This window comes from Girardinichthys multiradiatus, chromosome X, assembly GCF_021462225.1.
Source record: "Girardinichthys multiradiatus isolate DD_20200921_A chromosome X, DD_fGirMul_XY1, whole genome shotgun sequence".
Lineage (NCBI taxonomy): Eukaryota > Metazoa > Chordata > Actinopteri > Cyprinodontiformes > Goodeidae > Girardinichthys > Girardinichthys multiradiatus.
In genome coordinates this window covers 12,905,660-12,927,818 of record NC_061817.1, presented here as the reverse complement: position 1 = coordinate 12,927,818, position 22,159 = coordinate 12,905,660, and the positions used below count along the sequence as shown (strand labels likewise).

Here is a 22,159-nt window from a genome sequence, read left to right as displayed (position 1 = left end):
GCTATCACCACAGAGTGCAGCTTCTGCACTGGCGCATCCAAGAATAGAGTCGTTTGTGTGTTGACCCAGTAAGAAAATTAACTTATTTAGGTTATTTTTTTATTGAAAATGATCAACGTACATAAATGTCAATGGCAAATGCTTGGGTAGTACTATTGACTCATCCTACCAGTGTATGATCAGATAAAATTGAAAATCATGATGCAAGCACATACATAGGTAACTATTTTTTTATAACCCATGGCAACAATTATGGAATCACTCATCTCTAAGGATCTTCATTCTGTTGTTTAATTTTGTCGAGGAAAGCAGATCACAGACATGAAACAAAACTACAGTCATTCTAAGTGGAAACTCTGGCTTTAAGAAACACTAAAAGAAATCAAGAATAAACATTGTGGTAGTCAGTAACAGTCGCTGTTTAAGCCCAAGCAAAGAAACAAATTAAAGAATAATGAAAAAAGAAACAGACAAAAACAAAACTTCAACACATCAGGAGTACTTTGTTGCACCACCTCTGGCTTTTAAAACAGCTTGCAGTCTTTGAGGAATGGACTTACTGAATGACAAACAGTAGTCTTCATCAATCCAGCTTCAACTTTCGCTGATTGCTTTTGCCAGATCAGCTTTGCAAGTTGGAGACCATTTCCTCAACTACCACAACTTTTCACAGTTTTTGCTCTATGGCAAGATGCATTATCATCTTAAAAAAATAATTTCATCATCCCTAAACATTCTTTCAATTGATGGGATAAGTGCCTTTACCTGTCATGCAGCCCCACTGCAGAAATTTGCATGTTTTCTTCAAGCAGTCCTTTCATTGGAACGTCACTCAACAAAAGTTCCTTGCCCAATGAGATTCGCAATTCATCACTGAACATGACTTTCATCCAGTCATCCACAATTGCTTTACCTTAGGCCACTGTAACCTTGTTTTCTTTTGTTTAGGTGTTAATGATGGCTTACATTTAGCTTTACTGTATGTAAATCCCATTTCCTTTAGGCGGTTTCTAACAGTTTGGTCACAAACATTGACTCCAGTTTCCTCCCATTTGTTCCTCATTTGTTTTGTTTGCATTTTCTGTTTTCAAGACGCATTGCTTTAAGTTTTCTGTCTTGATGTTTTGATGTCTTCCTTGGTCGACCAGTATGCTTGCCTTTAACAACCTCCCCATGTTGTTTGTACTTGGTCCAGATTTTGAACACTGTTGACTGTGAACAACCAACATCTTTTGCAACATTGCGTGATGATTTACCTTCTCTAAGAAGTTAGATAATCCTCTCCTTTGTTTCAGTTGGCATCTCTTGTGTTGGTGCCATGATTTGCGTCAGTTCACTTGGTGCAACAGCTCTCCAAAAAGTGTGATCACTCATTTTTAACTGCTGCCTAACAAGCAGATCTTATCCAATGCAGGTGTTAGTCTTAGGAATGAATATTTCCAATGTGATTCCATAATTCTTTCCCTCTTCTGGAGCTAAAACGGTGACTGTTATTGACTACCACAATGTTTTTTCTTAATTTCTTTTAGTGTTTCTTAAAGCCAGAAAGTTGTCATTTAGAATTACTGTAGCTTTGTGGTCTGCTTTTGTTCAACAAAATTAAACAACCGAAAGTACATCATCCGAGACTGGTGATTCCATCATTTTTGCCAGGGGATGTATCATAGACAGCAGGACCATACAAACTATTGACAAAAAGCACAATAGGACAGCCTCTCTTACAACAGAGAGCAAATAACTCAAGGTATATACATTTTTATGTCCCTTAAAAACTTTGGGAGGGGTCCTGTTGCTGTATTGTGCTGGACATTGGCTGTGTCGGAGCTGGTGCTGGAGTTGAAGCTGCGGATGATGCAAGAGCAGAAGCAAAGAAGCTTGGAATGACCAAATCAGGAGAGGTAGGACAATACCTCTGACACGTAGAAAGAGATTCTGGAATGGAAAAACAAAACTTAAGTATGCACAACATGTAATTGTGACATACATAAGAGCACAGAGTTAGGATTGATGTTAACTAGCTATCTTATTGTCTTCATTCAGGAGACAACGGCATTACTTCCAGAATATCTTTGTTTGTTCAAAGTAAGCTCACCACTGATGGGATGAGTTACAAAAAAGATCCTTAAAGTCACAAAACACTTACCATCATCCATCATGGAATCCAGTAACGCAGTGGCAGGGTCGAATCAACTATCTTTCCATTGCTTGCTGAACAGTGCCTGTAAATGGCGTCCATTTGGTCGAACCAATTCCAATATTTTCAGTTTGAACCACTGCGGCCATTGTGGTCCATGATGGTCCAGTAATTGCTTTAAAGCATTGGAAGCTTCTCACGACATTACATTGATGTTCACTGGTTCCCGTAAGCAGCCATCAATGGAGACACTCTAGTGACGCAACAAGTGACCCCACCCGCTGATCAACGGTGTCCTGATGTCAGATTTTCAGCTCAACTGAGCTCGCTTGGAACCCAGGCCAAGTACTAAAAGAGGAGCTGGTACCAAGTAACCATTACTTATTTAAAACCCTAGTGTCCTCCATCTCCAAGCACTCCACACAGCCTGTGCATTCTCATTTAGTCAACTCTGGCAGCTGGCTGCCTAACAGCCATTGAAAACTGAAAAAAATCCCATCAGAGCTAAAACAAGCAATATTTCTGGAACAAGAAAGGCCATTGCAAACTTGTGCACCATCCATCCATTTTCTATACCCACTTCTTCCATACAGGGTCGCTGGAGAGCTGGTGCCTATCTCCAGCAGTCCACGGACGAGGGGACTGCTGGACAGGTAACCAGTCCATCACAGGGCAATACAGACACACACAGGACAAACAACCATGCACACACCCATTCACACATAGGGGCTATTTAGAGAAACAAATAAACCTAACAGTCTTGTTTTTGGACCGTGGCCGAAGCACCTGGGGAGAACCCATGCATGCATGGGGAGAATATGCAAACTCCATGCAGAAAGACCCCTGGCCGGGAGTCGAACCCAGGACCTTCTTGATATAAGGCAAGTGTGCTACAAACTGTGCTGCCATATGTGGTTATAAAACCATTTAACATGGTTTTATAAGAAGACATAGAGTTTAGTTTTTACCTATGTCCAAGATCAAGACATATGTTGTTATACTGTTGCCTTTTGACCAAAACCAAAAGGACTAGAATATGGCTTCATCAGGGCAAATTACATCTGTCTATGTTCCTTCACCTACACCAGGGGTGATTAACTACAGTTCTTAAGAGCTACTGTCCTGTATGTTTTATATGTTCCACTGGTTCAACACATGTTCCTGTAGTTTAACACATCTGAATTTAATGTTAGATTACAAGTCCTCTGCAGAACATCATGTCATACTAGGGACTAAAGTTGGCATACCCTTGCCTATGCCAACAACTCTACCTGTTCCTTGGCCATTAAAATGTAGAAATTTCAAAATAAAATTGGTTCACTCCTTTAAAGCAGGGGTTCCCAAACATTTTAGCCGTGATCCCCAAATTAACATTACCTAATGACGAACATATACATATAATTATTTCATTTATTGTTATATATTTTAATGGTATATTTAATTATTTAATAATGTATTAAATAAATAAATGGTACGATGAAATTATTTAATAGGACATTTAATGGTATACTGATTTATTTCATGGTACATTTGTTAATTTCATGATATATTTTTTATTTAATTTTGTCCCTTTTGGCCCTCCATACACCTCAGGGGTGACCCCACCCTTTGGTGTCTTACAACCCCCTGCGGGGGCCTGACCCCCACTTTGGGAACCCCTGCTTTAAAGAGCCAAGACGTTTAGTGTTGTTGTTGTTGCCCTGGCTCTATCTGACATATTTGTCACCTAATAACTTATTTTACCTTCCACTTTGACAAATGAACCGAACAGAGGAAAATATATACAGGTGAAGCTAGAAGACTGATTGGCAAAGTACAGGTGGACCAAATGAAGCTGATTGCACGCTGACTGTGGCAGGGAGTGGAAACAACATAAATGGGCTGAACAGAGAAGCAATAAAACCCAAGGAAGTTTTTACAGAACATAAACTACAATGCATGATGAACAGTAAACAAGAATAAGTAAGGAATGAAGGTGACACCTAGAAAACATACACAATAATCAGAACAAGAAACTAAACTTAAAAGTAAATGAACCAAAGTACCACATCGAAAGCAATCAGGAACAAGGTCCAAAACAAAATTCAAATGCCCTCACATTATGACAAAGGGACACACAATTATGATAAACTATCTCCCCAACATAAAGCAAAGCATAGCATTAGGGCTAAGAATGGGGAGGTTGGAATGAAACAGGGATTGGCCCCAAGTTTAATCCGACATTTTGACTTAAGGTGACTTGGATCTGAATCCCGGTTTGGATTACCTGAGAGAGCTGCAAGTGACTTCTGTACTGCATTAATAGTCAAAAACAGTAACAGTGCAAAAACTCTTGCTGCTGCATTCTTAAGGATCTGAAGCCATTACAGTTGTAGTTTCAACACTGGAGTAGTACGATCAGCTTGAGTTTTCAGTAAAATTCAGTCAGAACTGGATTTTCTAACAGTGACAAAGACTTGTGCAGTAGTTTATATTGAATCACCAACAATAAGTTTCACATATGAAGAAGAAACAACTTAAAATGAAGGAAAAACATGACATCCAAGAGATTGGAATAGCCTCTCTCCTATGAATTATGTTTCTAACACCATCATACAGCAGTTGCTAGAAAACTCAGAGGACAAGAGGTGGGTTTATTTTCACAGCAGCCTAAAACGGCAAATGACCTTCCTCTGATAATTTGCTGCGCTACGAGAATTTTCCAAAAATAATGTTGCTGAGCACATTGTACCTTTTGTCAAATAAACCTACAATATTCAAGCTAATTTTAAGAAAAGGAGTTGGGTGAGAGCTTTTGATTTTGATATTCCAACATGATGACTCAGCAACATAATAAGTCACTTCATTCAGAAAAAAGACATATTAGGTAAAATCATACACATGTATCAGGTCTTATTCCTGTTAACTTTGATGACAACTGGTTTACAGCTAATGAAAAAGTTAAAATTCAATTTCTTAGAGAAATAAAAGGTCAAATAAGACCAATAACAAAATTAGTTTTTTTGTTTAAAGAAATGTTATGTTATACTCACGTTATGAATTACACAATCATAGAGACTGTTAATCTAAATGTTGTCCAGCAGACAGTCATTGACACCCTCTATAAGGAGGCTAAGCCACAAAGGTTATCGCTAAAGAAGCTGACTGGTAACAAAGTGCTACATCCAAGCATAGTAATGGAAAGTTAGTGTAAAGAAAAGTGTTGTCCACTGTATTTTAATAAGTGTGATGTTAGCAGAGGCATCTACCAGGACATGTTAGAGCACTTCATGCTTCCTTCTATTGAAAAGCTTTATGGAGATGCTGGGGTTTTTTGCCAGCAGGTCTTTGCACCTGCTTAAAGTACCGATACTTGCTTTAATGACCGTGGTTTTCACTGTGCTTGATTGGCAAGGAAACTCCCCTGACACTAAACCAACCTTAATCTATGGAGCATCAGAAAAGGGAGGAAAATGAGAGACACCAGAGCCAACAGTGTAGATGAACTGAAGGTTGCTACTGAAGCAACCTGGGCTTCCTTAACACCTCAGCAGAGCAACAGGCTGATCTTCTTCCATGCTACACTGCAATGATGCAGTAATTCAAGGAAAAGAGTCCCCTACAAGTACTCAGTGCACATACTGGACGATACATGAGCATACTTTTCAGTACCCCTGCATTTCTGTATTAAATAAGCTTTTTTTATGGAATACTAAAATCTTTTCAGACACCGAATTCTGAGTTAACATTATCTGTAAGTCACAGCCATAAAGCTAGGAGTGATAAATAAATAAAATGTGTGTAATGACTATTGTATATCAGTGTCACTTTCTGAATTAAATTACTGAAATAAATGACCTTTTAGATAATATTCTAACCCTTTGAAATATACTTGTACATTTAATTGTCATGACTCACCCACAGCATGTGTAGCAATTCAGATAAATTGACTATTGCTTCAATCCAACTATATAAAAGAGGGATTTCTCTTTCTAAAGCATAAAATTTGGTTTTAATAAAACATGAATATTCTGCTTAAATGGCTCAAAGCAGTAGAGAAGTATTAGTCTGCACGGCGCCCGCAGGCAGACCTCCAGAAGGAGCCACACTGAGAGGAAATCTAACACCAAATCTTCCGTGTCTATACCCTGCCTGTTCACAGGCAGTGTGTTAGACACAGAGCCTGCTTGCGCAGTAAAAGGTTGCTGCAGTTTATTTGGTGGCATGAAAATTGGTCTGCAAAGCTAATCTTGCGACCTCTGCAGAGACAACCGAGGTTATGCCATCTGAAGAATCATCCAAACATTTCTGAACACACATCAGAACAGTTTCACCAAAAAATGGGCTGCTGGAGAACAGCATTTGTCTGCATTAACTTTACATGTAAAATACTTCCATATTAACTTAATACCCAAAAACATTTAATCTTTGCACTGTGACTTACAGTGCATAACAAATGCATTTATACCTCAGGAACCTCTTTAAATTTGTCTTCTTACAACTACAAACTTCAGTTTAATTTATTGGAGTTTTATGCAATGTACCAACACAAAGTAGAGATTAATTGTGAAGAGAACGGACAATAATACATTGGTTTCAAAATGTTTTACAAGCAAGGTTCAGAAAAAGTGTGAATTCAGCTCTGATATCTCTAAATAAAATCCAGGGCAACCAATTTTCTTCTGAAGTCACCTAATTAGTAAATAAAGTCTACTGGTATGCAATTTAATCCCAGTATTAATCCAGTTTATCTGTGATGGCCTCAAAGGTTTGTTAGGTCTCATGAAGACCAAGGATTATAGCAGTCAGATCAGAGATAAAGTTGTGGAGAAGTTTAAAGCAAAGTTTATGGTTTCTTTAGCAGGAACACAGAAGCTAATCAGAGTTTAGGGGAAGATGAATTGAGCTAAATATATGGTAATCCTGAAGGACAACATGTTAGAGGTTGCAGAAGACCTGAGACCAAGTGGAGTTTCACCTTCCAGCAGGACAACAACCCTTCACACACAGCCAGAGCCACAATTAATGCGTTTGGAGAAAAGCATATCCCTGTGTTAAAATGGCCCAGTCAAAGTCTCCATCCAGCCCCACTGAGCATAAACCATTTAAAAAAAAAAAAAGTAAAAAGTTCAGTCTCTAGATGTGCAAACATGGTGGAGTCATACCCCAAAAGACTGCAACAAAACGTGGTTCTACAAGGTTGATTAAGAGGGGCTGTATTCAAATGCATGCAACACTTTAAGTATTTATTACTGTAAAATTTTACAAACAAGTACCATTATCCTTTCACTTCACAATAATGCTCCACTTTCTGTTTGTAATGTGACAGAATGTGAACATGTTCAATGGGTATGAATACCTTTCCATGGCACATAAGGACAAGGATGGGTGATTTTTTAAAAATATTCACCTTTGCAAAACATTGAGTGAACTCCAGAAGTAATCAAACACAATGTTTGAAGACTTTCCCTTTGTAAACATGAAATGACACCTTGACTTGCCTGATTAATGGATTTTTGGTTCACCTTCTACTAATTCACTTATATGTATCATCAAGTAATGAATCAAATGTCTCATGAAAATTCAGTTATTAATTATTCCACACATATGTTTTTTATTATATTAATGTTTAGCTAAAGCATGAAAGCTTGTTTACATGTGTTTCCCTGGTGACTTGAAAATAAAAATGTTCCCATAACCAATGGCGCTGGATGGCATGATTGTCTGCTTGAGTCTTACCTTTGCAGGAGCTTTGGTCTTGTTGTTATTGTGAGACACCAGGATGACGTCTTCATGGACGCGATCCAACAGCCACAAGAGGAATTCCAGGGCATCATGCTGGGAATTACCACGAAACTGGGATCCGTACTTGGACACGACCGTCTGAGAGGAGAAAATGAGACGTGAAGATGCTACAATTGTTCTGCGGCATTATTGTGTGACTTTGGTAGAACTCATGTTTTTTTAGGTAAGGGTCACTCTTACTGCAGAATGACCAAGTATAACTATGACTGTGTAAAAACCTTTTTGGTGAATTTATATTTCCTCTCCACATAAACCAATGCTTCATTTTACTGCAATGGCCCTTTAGCTCACTTTCAGCAAGCTGGACAAAGGCTGAGGGATATATCTAGAGAAGACAAAGTGCTAAAATAAACTGCCTTTCAAATATATTTATTCCCTTATTTCACCATTTTTTAAATTTCTCATGGTACTAACACAATGTTTTAATTTTTCTAATTTTATGTGAAAGATAAGAAGCCCAGACTGTAAAGTAAAAGCTAAATTAAGCAAAGTTTTTAAGATTTTTTTCAAAACTAATTTTACTCTGATACCCTTAATTAATAAAAACACAGTTGGCAAAATTAATTTATAAAACAATGTCCCCAACTTCCCCCAGTGGGCCCACCACCTGCAGGGGGAACCGTGAGGGACCGGTGCAAAGAGGATTGGGTGGCGGACAAAGGTGGAGACCTCAGCGGCCCAATCCCCAGATGCTTAGGCTGGCTCTAGGGACGTGGAATGTCACCTTGCTGGGGGGGAAGGAGCCTGAGCTTGTGCGGGAGGTCGAGAGATATCGACTAGAAATAGTCGGGCTCGCATCCACGCACAGCGTGGGCTCTGGAACCCATCTCCTTGAGAGGGGTTGGACTCTGTTCTACTCTGGAGTGGCCCACGGGGAGAGGCGGCGGGCTGGTGTGGGTTTGCTTGTTGCCCCCCAGCTCAGCCGTCTCATGTTGGGGTTTACCCCAGTGGATGAGAGGGTCGTATCCCTGCGCCTTCGGGTTGGGGAGAGGTCTCTGACTATCATTTCAGCCTACGGGCCGAGTGGCAGTGCAGAGTACCTGGCCTTCTTGGTGTCCCTGTCAGGGGTGCTGGATAGTGCCCCTCCCGGGGACTCCATTATTCTGCTGGGGGACTTCAACGCCCACGTGGGGAACGACAGTGACACCTGGAGAGGCGTGATCGGGAGGAATGGCCTCCCCGATCTGAATCCGAGTGGTGTTTTGTTATTGGACTTCTGTGCTAGTCACGGATTGTCCATAACGAACTCCATGTTCACACATAAGGGTGTCCATCAGTGGACTTGGCACCAGGACACCCTAGGCAGGAGGTCGATGATCGACTTTGTTGTCTTATCATCAGACCTTCGGCCGCATGTTTTGGACACTCGGGTGAAGAGAGGGGCTGAGCTGTCCACTGATCATCACCTGGTGGTGAGTTGGATCCGCTGGAGGAGGAGAAAGCCGGACAGACTTGGCAGGCCCAAGCGCATAGTGAGGGTCTGCTGGGAACGCCTGGCAGAGCCCTCGGCCAGGGATGTATTCAACTCCCACCTCCGGGAGAGCTTCGACCAGATCCCGGGGGATGTTGGAGACACAGAGTCCGAGTGGACCATGTTCTCCGCATCTATTGTCGATGCTGCTGCCCGTAGCTGCGGCCGTAAGGTCTGCGGTGCCTGTCGCGGCGGCAATCCCAGAACCCGGTGGTGGACACCGGCAGTAGGGGATGCTGTTAAGCTGAAGGAGGAGTCCTATCGGCTGTGGTTGGCTTGTGGGACTCCTGAGGCGGCTGACGGGTACCGTGAGGCCAAGCGTGCTGCGGCCCGGGCTGTGGCAGAGGCAAAAACTCGGGCCTGGGAGGAGTTCGGTGAGGCCATGGAGAAGGACTACCGGTTGGCCTTGAAGCGATTCTGGCAAACCGTCCATCGCCTCAGGAGGGGGAAGCAGTGCTTCGCCAACACTGTTTATAGTGGGGGCGGGAGACTGCTGACCTCGACTGGGGACATTATCGGGCGGTGGAAGGAGTACTTCGAGGATCTCCTCAATCCTGCCATCACGCATTCCGTGGTGGAAACAGAAGCTGGGGACTCGGGGTTGGACTCTTTCATCACCCAGGCTGAAGTCACCGAGGTGGTTAAAAAGCTCCGTGGTGGCAAGGCTTCGGGGGTGGATGAGATCCGCCCTGAGTACCTCAAGTCTCTGGATGTTGTAGGGCTGTCATGGTTGACACGTCTCTTCAACATTGCGTGGCGGTCGGGGACAGTGCCTCTGGACTGGCAGACTGGGGTGGTGGTCCCCCTTCATAAGAAGGGGGACCGGAAGGTGTGTTCCAACTACAGCGGGATCACACTCCTCAGCCTCCCTGGTAAGGCCTACGCCAGGGTATTGGAGAGGAGAGTCCGACCGATAGTCGAACCTCGGCTTCAGAAGGAGCAGTGTGGTTTTCGTCCCGGCCGTGGAACACTGGACCAGCTCTATACCTTCTACAGGGTGCTCGAGGGTTCATGGGAGTTTGCCCAACCGGTTCACATGTGTTTTGTGGACCTGGAGAAGGCATTCGACTGTGTCCCTCGTGATGCCCCGTGGGGGGTGCTCCAGGAGTATGGAATCGGGGGCCCTTTACTAGGGGCCATCCGGTTCCTTTACGAGCGGAGCAGGAGTTTGGTCCGCATTGCCGGCACTAAGTCGGACCTGTTCCCAGTGCATGTTGGACTCCGGCAGGGCTGCCCTTTGTCACCGGTCCTGCTCATAACTTTTATGGACAGGATTTCTAGACGCAGCCAAGGGCCGGAGGGGGTCGGGTTTGGGGACCAGTGGATTTCGTCTCTTCTTTTTGCAGATGACGTGGTCCTGCTGGCCCCCTCTAGCCAAGACCTACAGCATGCGTTGTGGCGGTTCGCAGCCGAGTGTGAAGCGGATGGGATGAAGATCAGCTCCTCCAAGTCCGAGGCCATGGTACTCGACCGGAAAAGGGTGGCTTGTCCTCTTCAGGTTGGAGGGGAGTTCCTGCCTCAAGTGGAGGAGTTTAAGTATCTCGGGGTCTTGTTCACGAGTGAGGGAAGAATGGAGCGGGAGATCGACAGACGGATCGGTGTGGCTGCCACAGTAATGGGGGCGCTGTGCCGGTCTGTTGTGGTGAAGAGAGAGCTGAGCCGAAAAGCAAAGCTCTCAATTTACTGGTCGGTCTACATTCCTACCCTCACCTATGGCCATGAACTTTGGGTCATGACCGAAAGAACGAGATCCCGGATACAAGCGGCTGAAATGAGCTTCCTCCGTAGGGTGGCCGGGCACTCCCTTAGAGATAGGGTGAGGACCTCGGCCATCCGGGAGGGGCTCGGAGTAGAGCCGCTGCTCCTCCACATCGAGAGGAGCCAGTTGAGGTGGCTCGGGCATCTATACCAGATGCCTCCTGGACGCCTTCCTCGGGAGGTGTTCCAGGCACGTCCCACCGGGAGGAGGCCCAGGGGATGGCCCAGGACACGCTGGAGGGACTATGTCTCTCGGCTGGCCTGGGAACGCCTTGGGCTCCCCCTGGAGGAACTGGAGGAGGTGTCTGGAGAGAGGGACGTCTGGGCGTCTCTGTTGAGTCTGCTGCCCCCGCGACCCGGTCCCGGATAAGCGGGGGCAGCTTAGAATATACCATGAAGGACTGATAGAACAACTGCAAAGTCACTAAGACATGGCCGTCATCTAAAACGAACAAACCAAGCAAGGAGGGTATCAGTAAGAGACGCAGCCCAGTGGCCCCTTGGTAACTCTGGAGGAGCTGTAGAGATATACAGCTCAATTAGCCATGCAATAAATAAATCTGGTCTTTGTAGAAGAGTGACAAGGAGAAAGCCATTGTTTAAAGAAGGCCAAATTAAGTCTCATTGCATGTTTGCCACAAGCCAGAGGGGACAGCAAACCCATGAGAAAAATGCCCTGATCTAATGAGACCAAGATTTATTGTGATGGCCTAGATGCCAAATGCTATGTGATGCAAAACAATTGCTGCGCTTTATCCGAAATATACCATCCTAAAAGTAAAACATGGTGGAGGCAGTCATGATGTGGGGATGCTTTTTATCAGCAGGGACTAGGAAGCTGGTCTGAGTTGATAAATTGAGCTAAAACAGGACAAGAAAACCTGTTAGAAGCTGGAAAACACTTAAGATTGGAGAATAGATCCACTTTCCAGCAGGATAATGACCCTAAACATATAGCCAGAACTAAAATGGAAGGGGTTTAGGTCAAAGCATATTCTTGTGTTAGAAAAGCCCAATCCAGAATAAAAGTCCAAAATAATGAGAAGCTCAGAAGAAGCTGTTAAATGTGTTTTTGAAGCAGCAGCTTTTAAATGAGCTTTATCCTGCCTTCTCCACAGAACAATGATCAGAAAAACCCTAGAAATGCAAAATTTCCTCTAACCCCTGCATGAATATCCATCAGACCCATGCTTAGACTGAAGCTGTCAGTTTTTGCGGTAATGATGAAATCTCCCTTTTGCCTAAACTGAAAAATGCTTCTTTCGCAAGCTTTAGCAGATTGATAGCTATACCTTTCCTAGTTTTGAACTAAATGAAAAGATTTCTAATTATCTAACTAGAGCATTGAATATTTTCATACCTAAGAGTACACTTAAGCTCTCATAATGTGACTTTAAATGTAAACAGCACTCAACTTAATTAGACAAGGAATTAGCTCCATGAACTGCAGATGACAGCTTAGTGAAGCAGTGAGATTACATTGGACAGAACAGCATACAGTACTCACAAATGTGCAACATACAGCACTAATGGTGTGGGGCGTCTGATAATGAAGCTGGGAGATTGAGAACTGGAAGTTCAGAAACTGAATACAACCCGACCAACAGTTTGCTCAGAGCTGGCCAAAGAATGATAAAAACTCGGTCATATTTAATTTAAAGTAAAACCCAAACATCATCTTTGAAGTGTTACTAAGACGTGGACAAGAGGAAGATGCAGATAAACTCCTGCAGGAGCGATAAGGTTTTCTTATCACTCATACACATCTACTGATCTTGACTTAAAAGGCAAGCTTCCCTCGCTTGATATATCCCATAGAAGTCAAAAAGCAATAAAAGCTGTCATCACACCATCAGTCTGTACAATATCTCAGAGATAAGTCAGTCAGAAAATAAAAAAGGTGATATTCAGTGATGTTAGTCATGCCTTTGCTGAGATAAAACTACTCCTGTTATCACAACTCTGACAGACATGGACTATTTTCTGGTTTAGAGGTATACCGTGGTTTTCAAGTCATGGTTTTAATATACAAAAAATTTTATAACTTAGCATTCCTGTGGTTTAAATTAATTTTAATTAGATACAGGGGAGAGGAAAGCATTTTTTGCAGTCATATTTACCATGGAGTGATGCTCCCTTACCCCGCCTGTTACTTGGGGTGTCAGTCAGCTGTGTATAATGGCTTATGGAGCAGAAACCTACAGGGGTTGGGCAATGAAACTGAAACACCTGGTTTTAGACCACAATAATTTATTAGTATGGTGTAGGGCCTCCTTTTGCGGCCAATACAGCGTCAATTCGTCTTGGGAACGACATATACAAGTCCTGCACAGTGGTCAGAGGGATTCTAAGCCATTCTTCTTGCAGGATAGTGGCCAGGTCACTACGTGATACTGGTGGAGGAAAACGTTTCCTGACTCGCTCCTCCAAAACACCCCAAAGTGGCTCAATAATATTTAGATCTGGTGACTGTGCAGGCCATGGGAGATGTTCAACTTCACTTTCATGTTCATCAAACCAATCTTTCACCAGTCTTGCTGTGTGTATTGGTGCATTGTCATCCTGATACACAGGATACAATGTTTGAACCATAGGATGCACATGGTCCTCAAGAATGGTTCGGTAGTCCTTGGCAGTGACGCGCCCATCTAGGACAAGTATTGGGCCAAGGGAATGCCATGATATGGCAGCCCCAACCATCACTGATCCACCCCCATGCTTCACTCTGGGCATGCAATAGTCTGGGTGGTACGCTTCTTTGGGGCTTCTCCACACCGTAACTCTCCCGGATGTGGGGAAAACAGTAAAGGTGGACTCATCAGAGAACAGTACATGTTTCACATTGTCCACAGCCCAAGATTTGCGCTCCTTGCACCATTGAAACCGACATTTGGCATTGGCATGAGTGACCAAAGGTTTGGCTATAGCAGCCCGGCCGTGTATATTGACCCTGTGGAGCTCCCGACGGACAGTTCTGGTGGAAACAGGAGAGTTGAGGTGCACATTTAATTCTGCCGTGATTTGGGCAGCCGTGGTTTTATGTTTTTTGGATACAATCCGGGTTAGCACCCGAACATCCCTTTCTTGCATCCACAGTTAATCCTGTTGGATGTGGTTCGTCCTTCTTGGTGGTATGCTGACATTACCCTGGATACTGTGGCTCTTGATACATCACAAAGACTTGCTGTCTTGGTCACAGATGCGCCAGCAAGACATGCACCAATAATTTGTCCTCTTTTGAACTCTGGTATGTCACCCATAATGTTGTGTGCATTTCAATATTTTGAGCAAAACCGTGCTCTTACCCTGCTAATTGAACCTTCACACTCTGCTCTTACTGGTGCAATGTGCAATCAATGAAGACTGGCTACCAAGCTGGTCCAATTTAGCCATAAAACCTCCCACACTAAAATGACAGGTGTTTCAGTTTCATTGTCCAACCCCTGTATTTCCCACCTTTGAAAAAGGTTTGCCATTATCCTTCAAAAGTTGAATTTTGTCAGTCACTTTGGTTTTCAGTTTTATGTATTTCATTGTATTATGTTTTTATTCTGATTACTTTCATGTTCTGTCATTGTTATTAAAGTATTTTCCTAGTGTTCTGAGTTTTATTTTGCTTAAATCAATTCTTTTAAGCTCAGCTAAATGACGGTTTTCCTGGTTGCCTGAGTTTAACTTTAGTAATATTTGTTCATTTCCAGCCATTCTGCTTCAGCAAATGAGCCCATGCTCCACATTCACTTAATTAGTCTCACCTATTCCTTGTGCCCATAATCACTCCCTCCATTGGTATATATACTTCCCTGGTTTAGCTGTAAAAAAAGAAATTCCAAACGGCCAGTTTTTTTTCTCGTTAATGGGGTAGGGGCCTTTGGCCTTTACCCTCCTACTAGCTGACCAGCAGTGTGCAGCACCAGGCTGGGGGGTGGGCATAACTCTATGCTCCATAAGGTCTGAGAAAACTCTAGTCACTCTGTTATTTATTTTTACAATCTTATTGAATTTAAGACTTAGAAATATTGTTAGCTGACATTTATTCTGGTTTTTATAGTCTTTGTGTTTTTGTTCTGAATAGTTATTTTTAAACTTTAGTGTAATGAAATAATGTTTTTTGCTGAATGTTGTTATATCACTATAATCTCATACCTGCCCATTATGTTCTCTAACTGTGGTTAATTTAGGGTATGCACACTTTATACTTTACCCTGACAAATACTGTAAATCAGTCTCCTTAGTAACAGTTAAACTCAATTCAACAGCTCATGACACATTCAGGCTTGCTTTGATATTGCCTGGAGGCCCTGATCTAGACTAACCTCCAGCAGCTCTGCAGCCAGTCATTACAGCAGAGCAATAACAGTGATTACCATCAGCTCTGGGAAGGTGGCGATTGTCTGAGCAATATAATTACAGCGGCAGAAAAGCCAATGAGTATTTTATTACCGTCTGAGGCATAATGGTCACTCTGTAATGGGTGCAACCACTTAACACAAGACAAAAAAAGAATCTTTTCACCAACATGAACTATTTAAATCGGCTTTAAACATTTAACTTTAGTTGCATTTTTTTACCATTCATGTAATGCCTGTAATATTTCAGCCACCTACTTAAGTATTAGAGGCATTTATACCAATTACATTTTCTTTTAGGCAATATTTGTCACTTCTTTTCAATTCACTTGCTGATTAGATTGCAAAAGCTCTAAGTCATACCATTTAGATTGTACAAAATAAAAAAAGCAAAACACAATAAATTTTATTGTTAAATTGAGATGGTTCAAAACCTCTTTAACAAATGAACTTTATGTGAGCTGTGAAATACTAGAAAAACCAACAAAGAAGATTTCTAATTATCAGTAAGAGTATACCAATGCTGCCATGGAATGGAGACCCCAACAAGTGAGTGGAAATACTGAAGTCGCAATGTAGATCTTCTCAACTCACTAATCAATAGATCCTGCTGGCAAGATTTTAATTCTGTTCTATAATCAACTCAACGTCCTATTCCTCTCAGCTTTAGGTTGTAGAAAAGAAACAAATTGTTGATTATATGTTTGCATTTCACGATGAGTCCCCGTCCAGGCCCCTCTATGGAAACACATTACAAGGCTGAGAGGTGATAGACTATGTGTTGGGACCACAGCCATGGTTACAACGTGAAAGGCCAGTACAGACTTTCCTGGAACTTTCAAAATAAATTGCATCAACCTACTTCCGGCACAGCCGGGAAACGGGGTAACTACGGACTTCCTGTGACATCACTGTCCAAATAAAAGCACCGCTCTTGCTACATCCTGCCTCTACCACCCGGACTCCGTGTGGGACAGGCTGGAGAGGCAGCGCGCTAATGTCTCTTTGCTGGCAAACAGACATAACTCTTCAACTGGATCCAAGAGTGTCATACGATCAATGATCATATGCACTAAGATAAGTACAAATGAATCACTGTCTGTGTATCTGGTAGATTCATTCATGAACTGGAATTAAGGTACAAGCCTGGCTTGACTTTCTCTCTGAGGCCTACAGAAGGAAACGGTGTTTCAGAGAGTTCCCAGTAGAGACGCTGTCTCTATGAAGCAGAGTGGAGCAGTTTCCCAGTCTGAAAGGAGGACAACAGGAGCCGCATCCCGTGGTAACGTGCAGTGTGGTCAGCGGACAAAACGGGCTGCCCAGCGACTGCTCTGGAGGTTAGCTGGAAGCTAACCCTTTTTCACAGAGTTTTCTTCAAACTTCGTCGTCGCCCGGACAACTCCTCAACACGTTCATAAGAGGTTTGGTGTTTGGGCAGAGTAATAGAGAAAGATTTATGATTAAAATGTTTTTCATTTTATGAAGTTTGGGTTTGTTTGTGTTGAACTCAGCTATCTTGGTGCTAGCAGAATATCTGCAGCACACGTGTTCAGGTTGTGTTCTGTGTTTGTGGGTTTTTAAAGATAAGACAAACTTTATTTAAAGGGTGATTTTAAACACAGAAAATTGATCATAACACGCCGTCCGCGCTTATGCATTTTAATCCTTTTATTAACGGTATTTTTAAAGGTGTGTGTTTGATTCTGGTGCTAAGCTATCAGCTTCTTTGTTAGCTTTAACTGCTAACGGCTTAGGACACGTACTTGCCTGCTAAAGAATATTTACCCAGAAAGGTTGTTAGTTTTCAAGCTAGTAAATAATAGTCTCTAAACATTATTTTACTAAATTTGATAACTAAGTAAACACCATTAAGCCCCATTTCTCCAGAAAGATTTGGTTATTTTCCAAAATATTTCCTTAAATATTTTACCATCCCCTTAATAATATTTCTTTGAATATTATTTTAATAAGTAAAGGCAGCTAATGAGACACCGTTGAGAATTAGTCATCCAGAAGGTTGGTTTTATTCAGCAGATCATTCTTTAAACATTATTTTATTAAAATTTGGTGTTGTAAATTATATATAATTTTTCTTCCAAAATTATACACTACATTTAAGTTTGACATTGTAATGTGACAAAATGTGAAAAGGTTTAAGGGGTGTCAATACTTTCGCTGAGTGCTGTAGTAATGCTGTAGTATTCAGTCTTTGATAAACACTTATTTAAGCTGCCTCCCACCTTCCACCTGTGTTTTCCTTAAAGGCAGGAGGTGCAGGATTGCGCTGAAGATAATGAGTATTATTATTTTTCCTCAGCAGGAAATACAACTCTGGAAAATAGGAGGCCACTTTAAGGAACTGCAGATCAAAGGGGGATGATTCTATACTTTATATACAGTTATGCAGACAGTAAACTGCATAGAATCTACACAATGTAGAACAGCTCTATACACACCCATGTGAAATCCTAAATGGGTGTGGGGGGATGGTTGGGTGTCACATCTTTTCACTTATGAGACAAATTAAGACCACTGACAACATATCCTTTTTCCCACGCTTCCAGGTCAAACTAGAACTTAATGGGTTAATCTGGCTGCTTTAGCTGAGCGTTTCCCAACCTCTAAGGACAAAACACATGACTTTCAGAGGTCAGCACAACTCATAATCAACTTACAAAGTCAACAAATTAATAGACAAAAATTAAAACACACGCTTATCCGGTTTGTAGAACAGTTTAAAAGCTTTGTGCTGTTTTAAGTTCCCACAACTGGGAGCCTATTTAGCCTCTCAAACACAAGCTTTAGAGCTATCTGATCATTTTATAATCCTTCCTGCAGGCAGCTGTGGTATTACTCAACAGGCAACTTCTGAGGGCTCAGGCTGCACTAACTCAGGGCCTCTCTATGGTCACAACACTGCCAAGAAGAACAACAGTGTGCGAACACGTGTGCGTGCTTTACCACAGGAAACATCTCATAAAGAGGAAGGCTTACTGCTTTTGTTTGAACCCATTGGTTAATCTTGGTAAGGTTTTACTTGCTGTTACCTTTTGATTGTGGTGCTGAAGTGGGTTGTGCAAGAAAAGACACGGAGGTTAAGATTTATTGGCATTATGAAGTCAAATTGGCAAGGGAGTTTCTCAGAAAGCAAAAGAGCAATTTTTAGGAGGAAAATGATGTCAATTAAAATGTAATTCTATGCCTCTGCAGCAGTCAGTGCTGTCCTGAAAACTCTGACACATTTTCAATTCTGACATCAGGTGATCGTCAATGTGATTCTTGTGTAACAGAAAAAGTATGAGAGAGGCTCAGCAGAAATGATCAAATCACTCTGGGCACCCATTCCTCCAGGGTAATTAGCATTTCTAAGAATAAATCCATTGTGCATTTCTTTGTTCGCTCCAGATTATCTACTTCTCGCCTTGAACTGGAGCTCAGAGAAAATCCGGAGCAAAAAGCTTCAGGCAGACACTTTCCCATTCCTTGCTTCAGAGTGGGCAGGGTAAGGAAGCCTGAGGGTCCTCTTATTGGGCTATTTCACATCCTGCGAGATCAAAGAATCTACGCTCGAACACAAATTATCAACATACTCGTTTACCTTCGAGAGCGAAACTTTTCTGTACTGCTAAAATCTCCGGTTATACTGACGTGCTCTGCTGCTGAAGGCCTAGTGCAGAGTGTGAGTCAGGCACCTGCTGAACTTGTGGCCCCAGACTGCTGTGATGCTGAGCAGCAGCCTCATTATCACCTGGCAGGGAAGCTCTGAAGTCACAGGCCATCGCACTGCATGCAGGTTACAGCTTGTGGCAGGCAAATAGGTGCTATGCTATTATCCGAAATGCCTCATGACAATAACATAAGTCAGTGACCCCTTGCTGTGTTCTAGCATCCTGCCCTAATAACATGTGATTATGTCTGACTGAGCAGAAAGCGTCTGTACTGTAGTCATTAATACTGTAGCAGGTGTTTGGTTAATGATGGCTACTGAGACTCTCCACTACATTTAATTACCACCTAATTATGCCCCTCTGGAACCTTCTACGACTGGATCTTTCACTATGAACGGTTTTCTATAATACATATTATTTTGACAATTCTAAATAAAACCCAGTATTTCAGTTAATTCAAGTATAAATACTGCTGTTTTGGGAAGGCCTTGGAGTTTGGCATCCAAAGAGCCATTTTAAAAAAAAAAAAATTTGTCTAGAGACACAAAACCTCCATACACCGTTATAAAAAACACAATCAAGCTTTAAAAATGCCTCTTATTTGCATATAAAATACAGTTTAAATCTTCTTTTAGGTTTCGGAACAGAAACATTTTAAATAAACTTTTACAACAAGAGAATTTTGACTTTTTTGGTTGACTTTTTTTTTTATCATATGATGCCCCATATATGTGGAAGAATGGAAAAAAAAGTGCAGTCTTTAGCTTTTATGTTAAAACTGCCTTTTGTTTGGTTTTTTATGTAAAAATAACCTACTGCTGAGTTTGCTACCACAAATTTGCTCTTTATGGAAGACTGCCAAGAAGAAAGTCATATGAAGCCATGTAGGGAACACAGCAAACATGCAGAAGAAGGTGGTCAGATGAACATTTTGAACTACATGCAAGACCTTGTGTGTGTATGTGTCATGGGGTGGGGGGAGAGAACACTCAACATCACCTTGAACACACCATCATCAAAATGTAACATGGTATAGACAGCATTGTGCTATTGGTAAGCATTTTCAAGAACGTTCAATGAAGCTTGTTAGAGTTGATGGGAAGATAGGTGGAGCTAAATACAGGGCAATCCTAGCAGAAAACTTCTTGGAAACTGCAAAATACTTGAGACTGGGGCAGAGGTTCACTGTTCAGACTAAACAACCCTAAACAGGTAGAACTATGATGTAAGGGTTTAGATCTAACTGAGCATAAGATATTTTGCAAAGGAGAATATGGGCAAAAAATGTCAGTCTGTTGATGCAAAGCTGGTGAAGAGGCATAGATTTGCAGCTGGAATTGCAGTAACAGGTGATTCTATAAAATATTGTTTCTTAACAGGCTAAATGCAAAGGCACACCACACCTATTATTTGTGAAACATTTAAAAAGCAATACATTTTTTTCTTTCAACTTCATAATTAGCCACTGCTTTGTGTTGCTATCGCACAGAATCCCATTAGAATACGTAACAGCTTGGGGTTGCAAGGTAAAAACTGGGAAAAGTTTAAGGTTTATGAATACTTTAGCAGGGCATCTTACATGGCTCACATTCAACTGTAACTTTCTGTTTTAGTGATGTTTAAGTTTGGATACCTTGAAGTCCACTGACAGCTGCGGGGTGTATTCCAGAGTCCACAGAGCTCTCACTAGAGATGCCAACTGCTCCGTTACTTCTCCTTTTAGTGCCCGCTTCTCCTCAGCCCCCAGTCCGTTTCCTCTGCTCTGCCTCAGGTCCATCTTGTAGCGCTCCAGCCCCAGATACTCCGCCAGCAGGTCGGTGTTACTTAAACACTGGACCACTGCGTTCAGGAAGCAGGTGTTCCCGTGGTTCTTCAGCCCCAGGACGCCCGGGACTTTGTCTCCATACTGGTAAAGCAGTTTCTCTCTGCCGGCACACAGAGATGAAGACGTGCTCGGAGGGTGTTTCGCCACTCGATCCCAAGCCACCGGTGCATCCTCTATGACTGTTCCCGAGCTGGCGGTGAGGGTGCAAGGTGCGCCATTTCCAAACCCCCCGTCGTCGTCCTCCGCGTCCTGCGCGTCGCCGTCCCCAAAGTGGGTGAAAGTGCCCAAAGTTTTCATGATTCTGTTCATAAAGCTCCCCACGGACCTTAGAGATTTCTTTCGGAAAAGCTTACCAGATTTCGTTTTCTTCTCTTTGCGCTTCTCCTCCTTCATTTCCTCTTTGACTCTGCTTTGTTTCTCCATAACAGCACCCTCCACTCCTCAGTCGGTCAATTTTGACGCTGATGATGGTGCGAATACCGACGCCAATGAATCATTTCTCTGCCGGAGTCTCGATGGAAGATAGTTAAGCGCACATATGCGCCACCACCTCGGAATCCGGAGAAAGAGCGGCGCGGTGTTATTCCACAGCCCACTGCCTGAAAACCTCCCTCATCCATCCTGACACTTACTCAACGCTTTCATTCTGACTGCCAGCGCCGTCACAGGCAGCACAACAGCAGCCGTCCAGCTCCAGCTGCAGCACAACTTCTGCAGACAAAAAATGCCCACACCGGGGCTGTGATTGTGGGACTATCCCCTCCCACTTTCCAACAACGGTGGAGATAAGGGATCCATGTATAGCGATGAGCCCTGAAATCCCTGTCAACAGGGTCCGTGCTTTGGCAATTGAAATTGTTTGTCATAAATCCGAAATTATAAACGAACAAAGATACTATTTATTAATGACATTTAAATACAAGCAAATATTAATTTGAGAGACTAAAAACCATGAGTCGAAATTTTAACTATTTTTTCATATTTATAATAAAATATTTTACATACAAATAAGGTCTTCTTCTTGTGACGTCACTGTCCATTAATAGTTAGTCTTTGGCTCACAAAGCCTTATTTAAAAAACAACAACAAATATTTATCCTAAACTCATAATATGTTTAGACATGTTAATTTTATGTGTTCTTGTTCTTCTATATTTGTTCTGTGGTGAAA

General features: G+C 42.3%; 1 protein-coding gene across 3 annotated transcripts in view; it reads right to left on the bottom strand.

The window, feature by feature from the left end:
* LOC124862757 (ubiquitin carboxyl-terminal hydrolase 43-like) overlaps positions 1–21,735 on the bottom strand; it is a 113,198-nt gene extending 91,463 nt beyond the window's left edge. For 2 of the 3 annotated variants that reach the window (XM_047356865.1, XM_047356866.1), the window contains exons 1-2: positions 20,798–21,735; positions 7,853–7,996 (exon numbers count right to left, since the gene is read on the bottom strand). In XM_047356865.1, coding sequence (XP_047212821.1) covers positions 7,853–7,996; positions 20,798–21,412 — 759 coding nt within the window. In that variant the 5' untranslated portion in view covers positions 21,413–21,735. The remainder of the gene's footprint in view (positions 1–7,852; positions 7,997–20,797) is intronic. The other variant, XM_047356867.1, reaches the window with a different exon arrangement.
* Between the last annotated feature and the right edge of the window lie 424 nt (positions 21,736–22,159).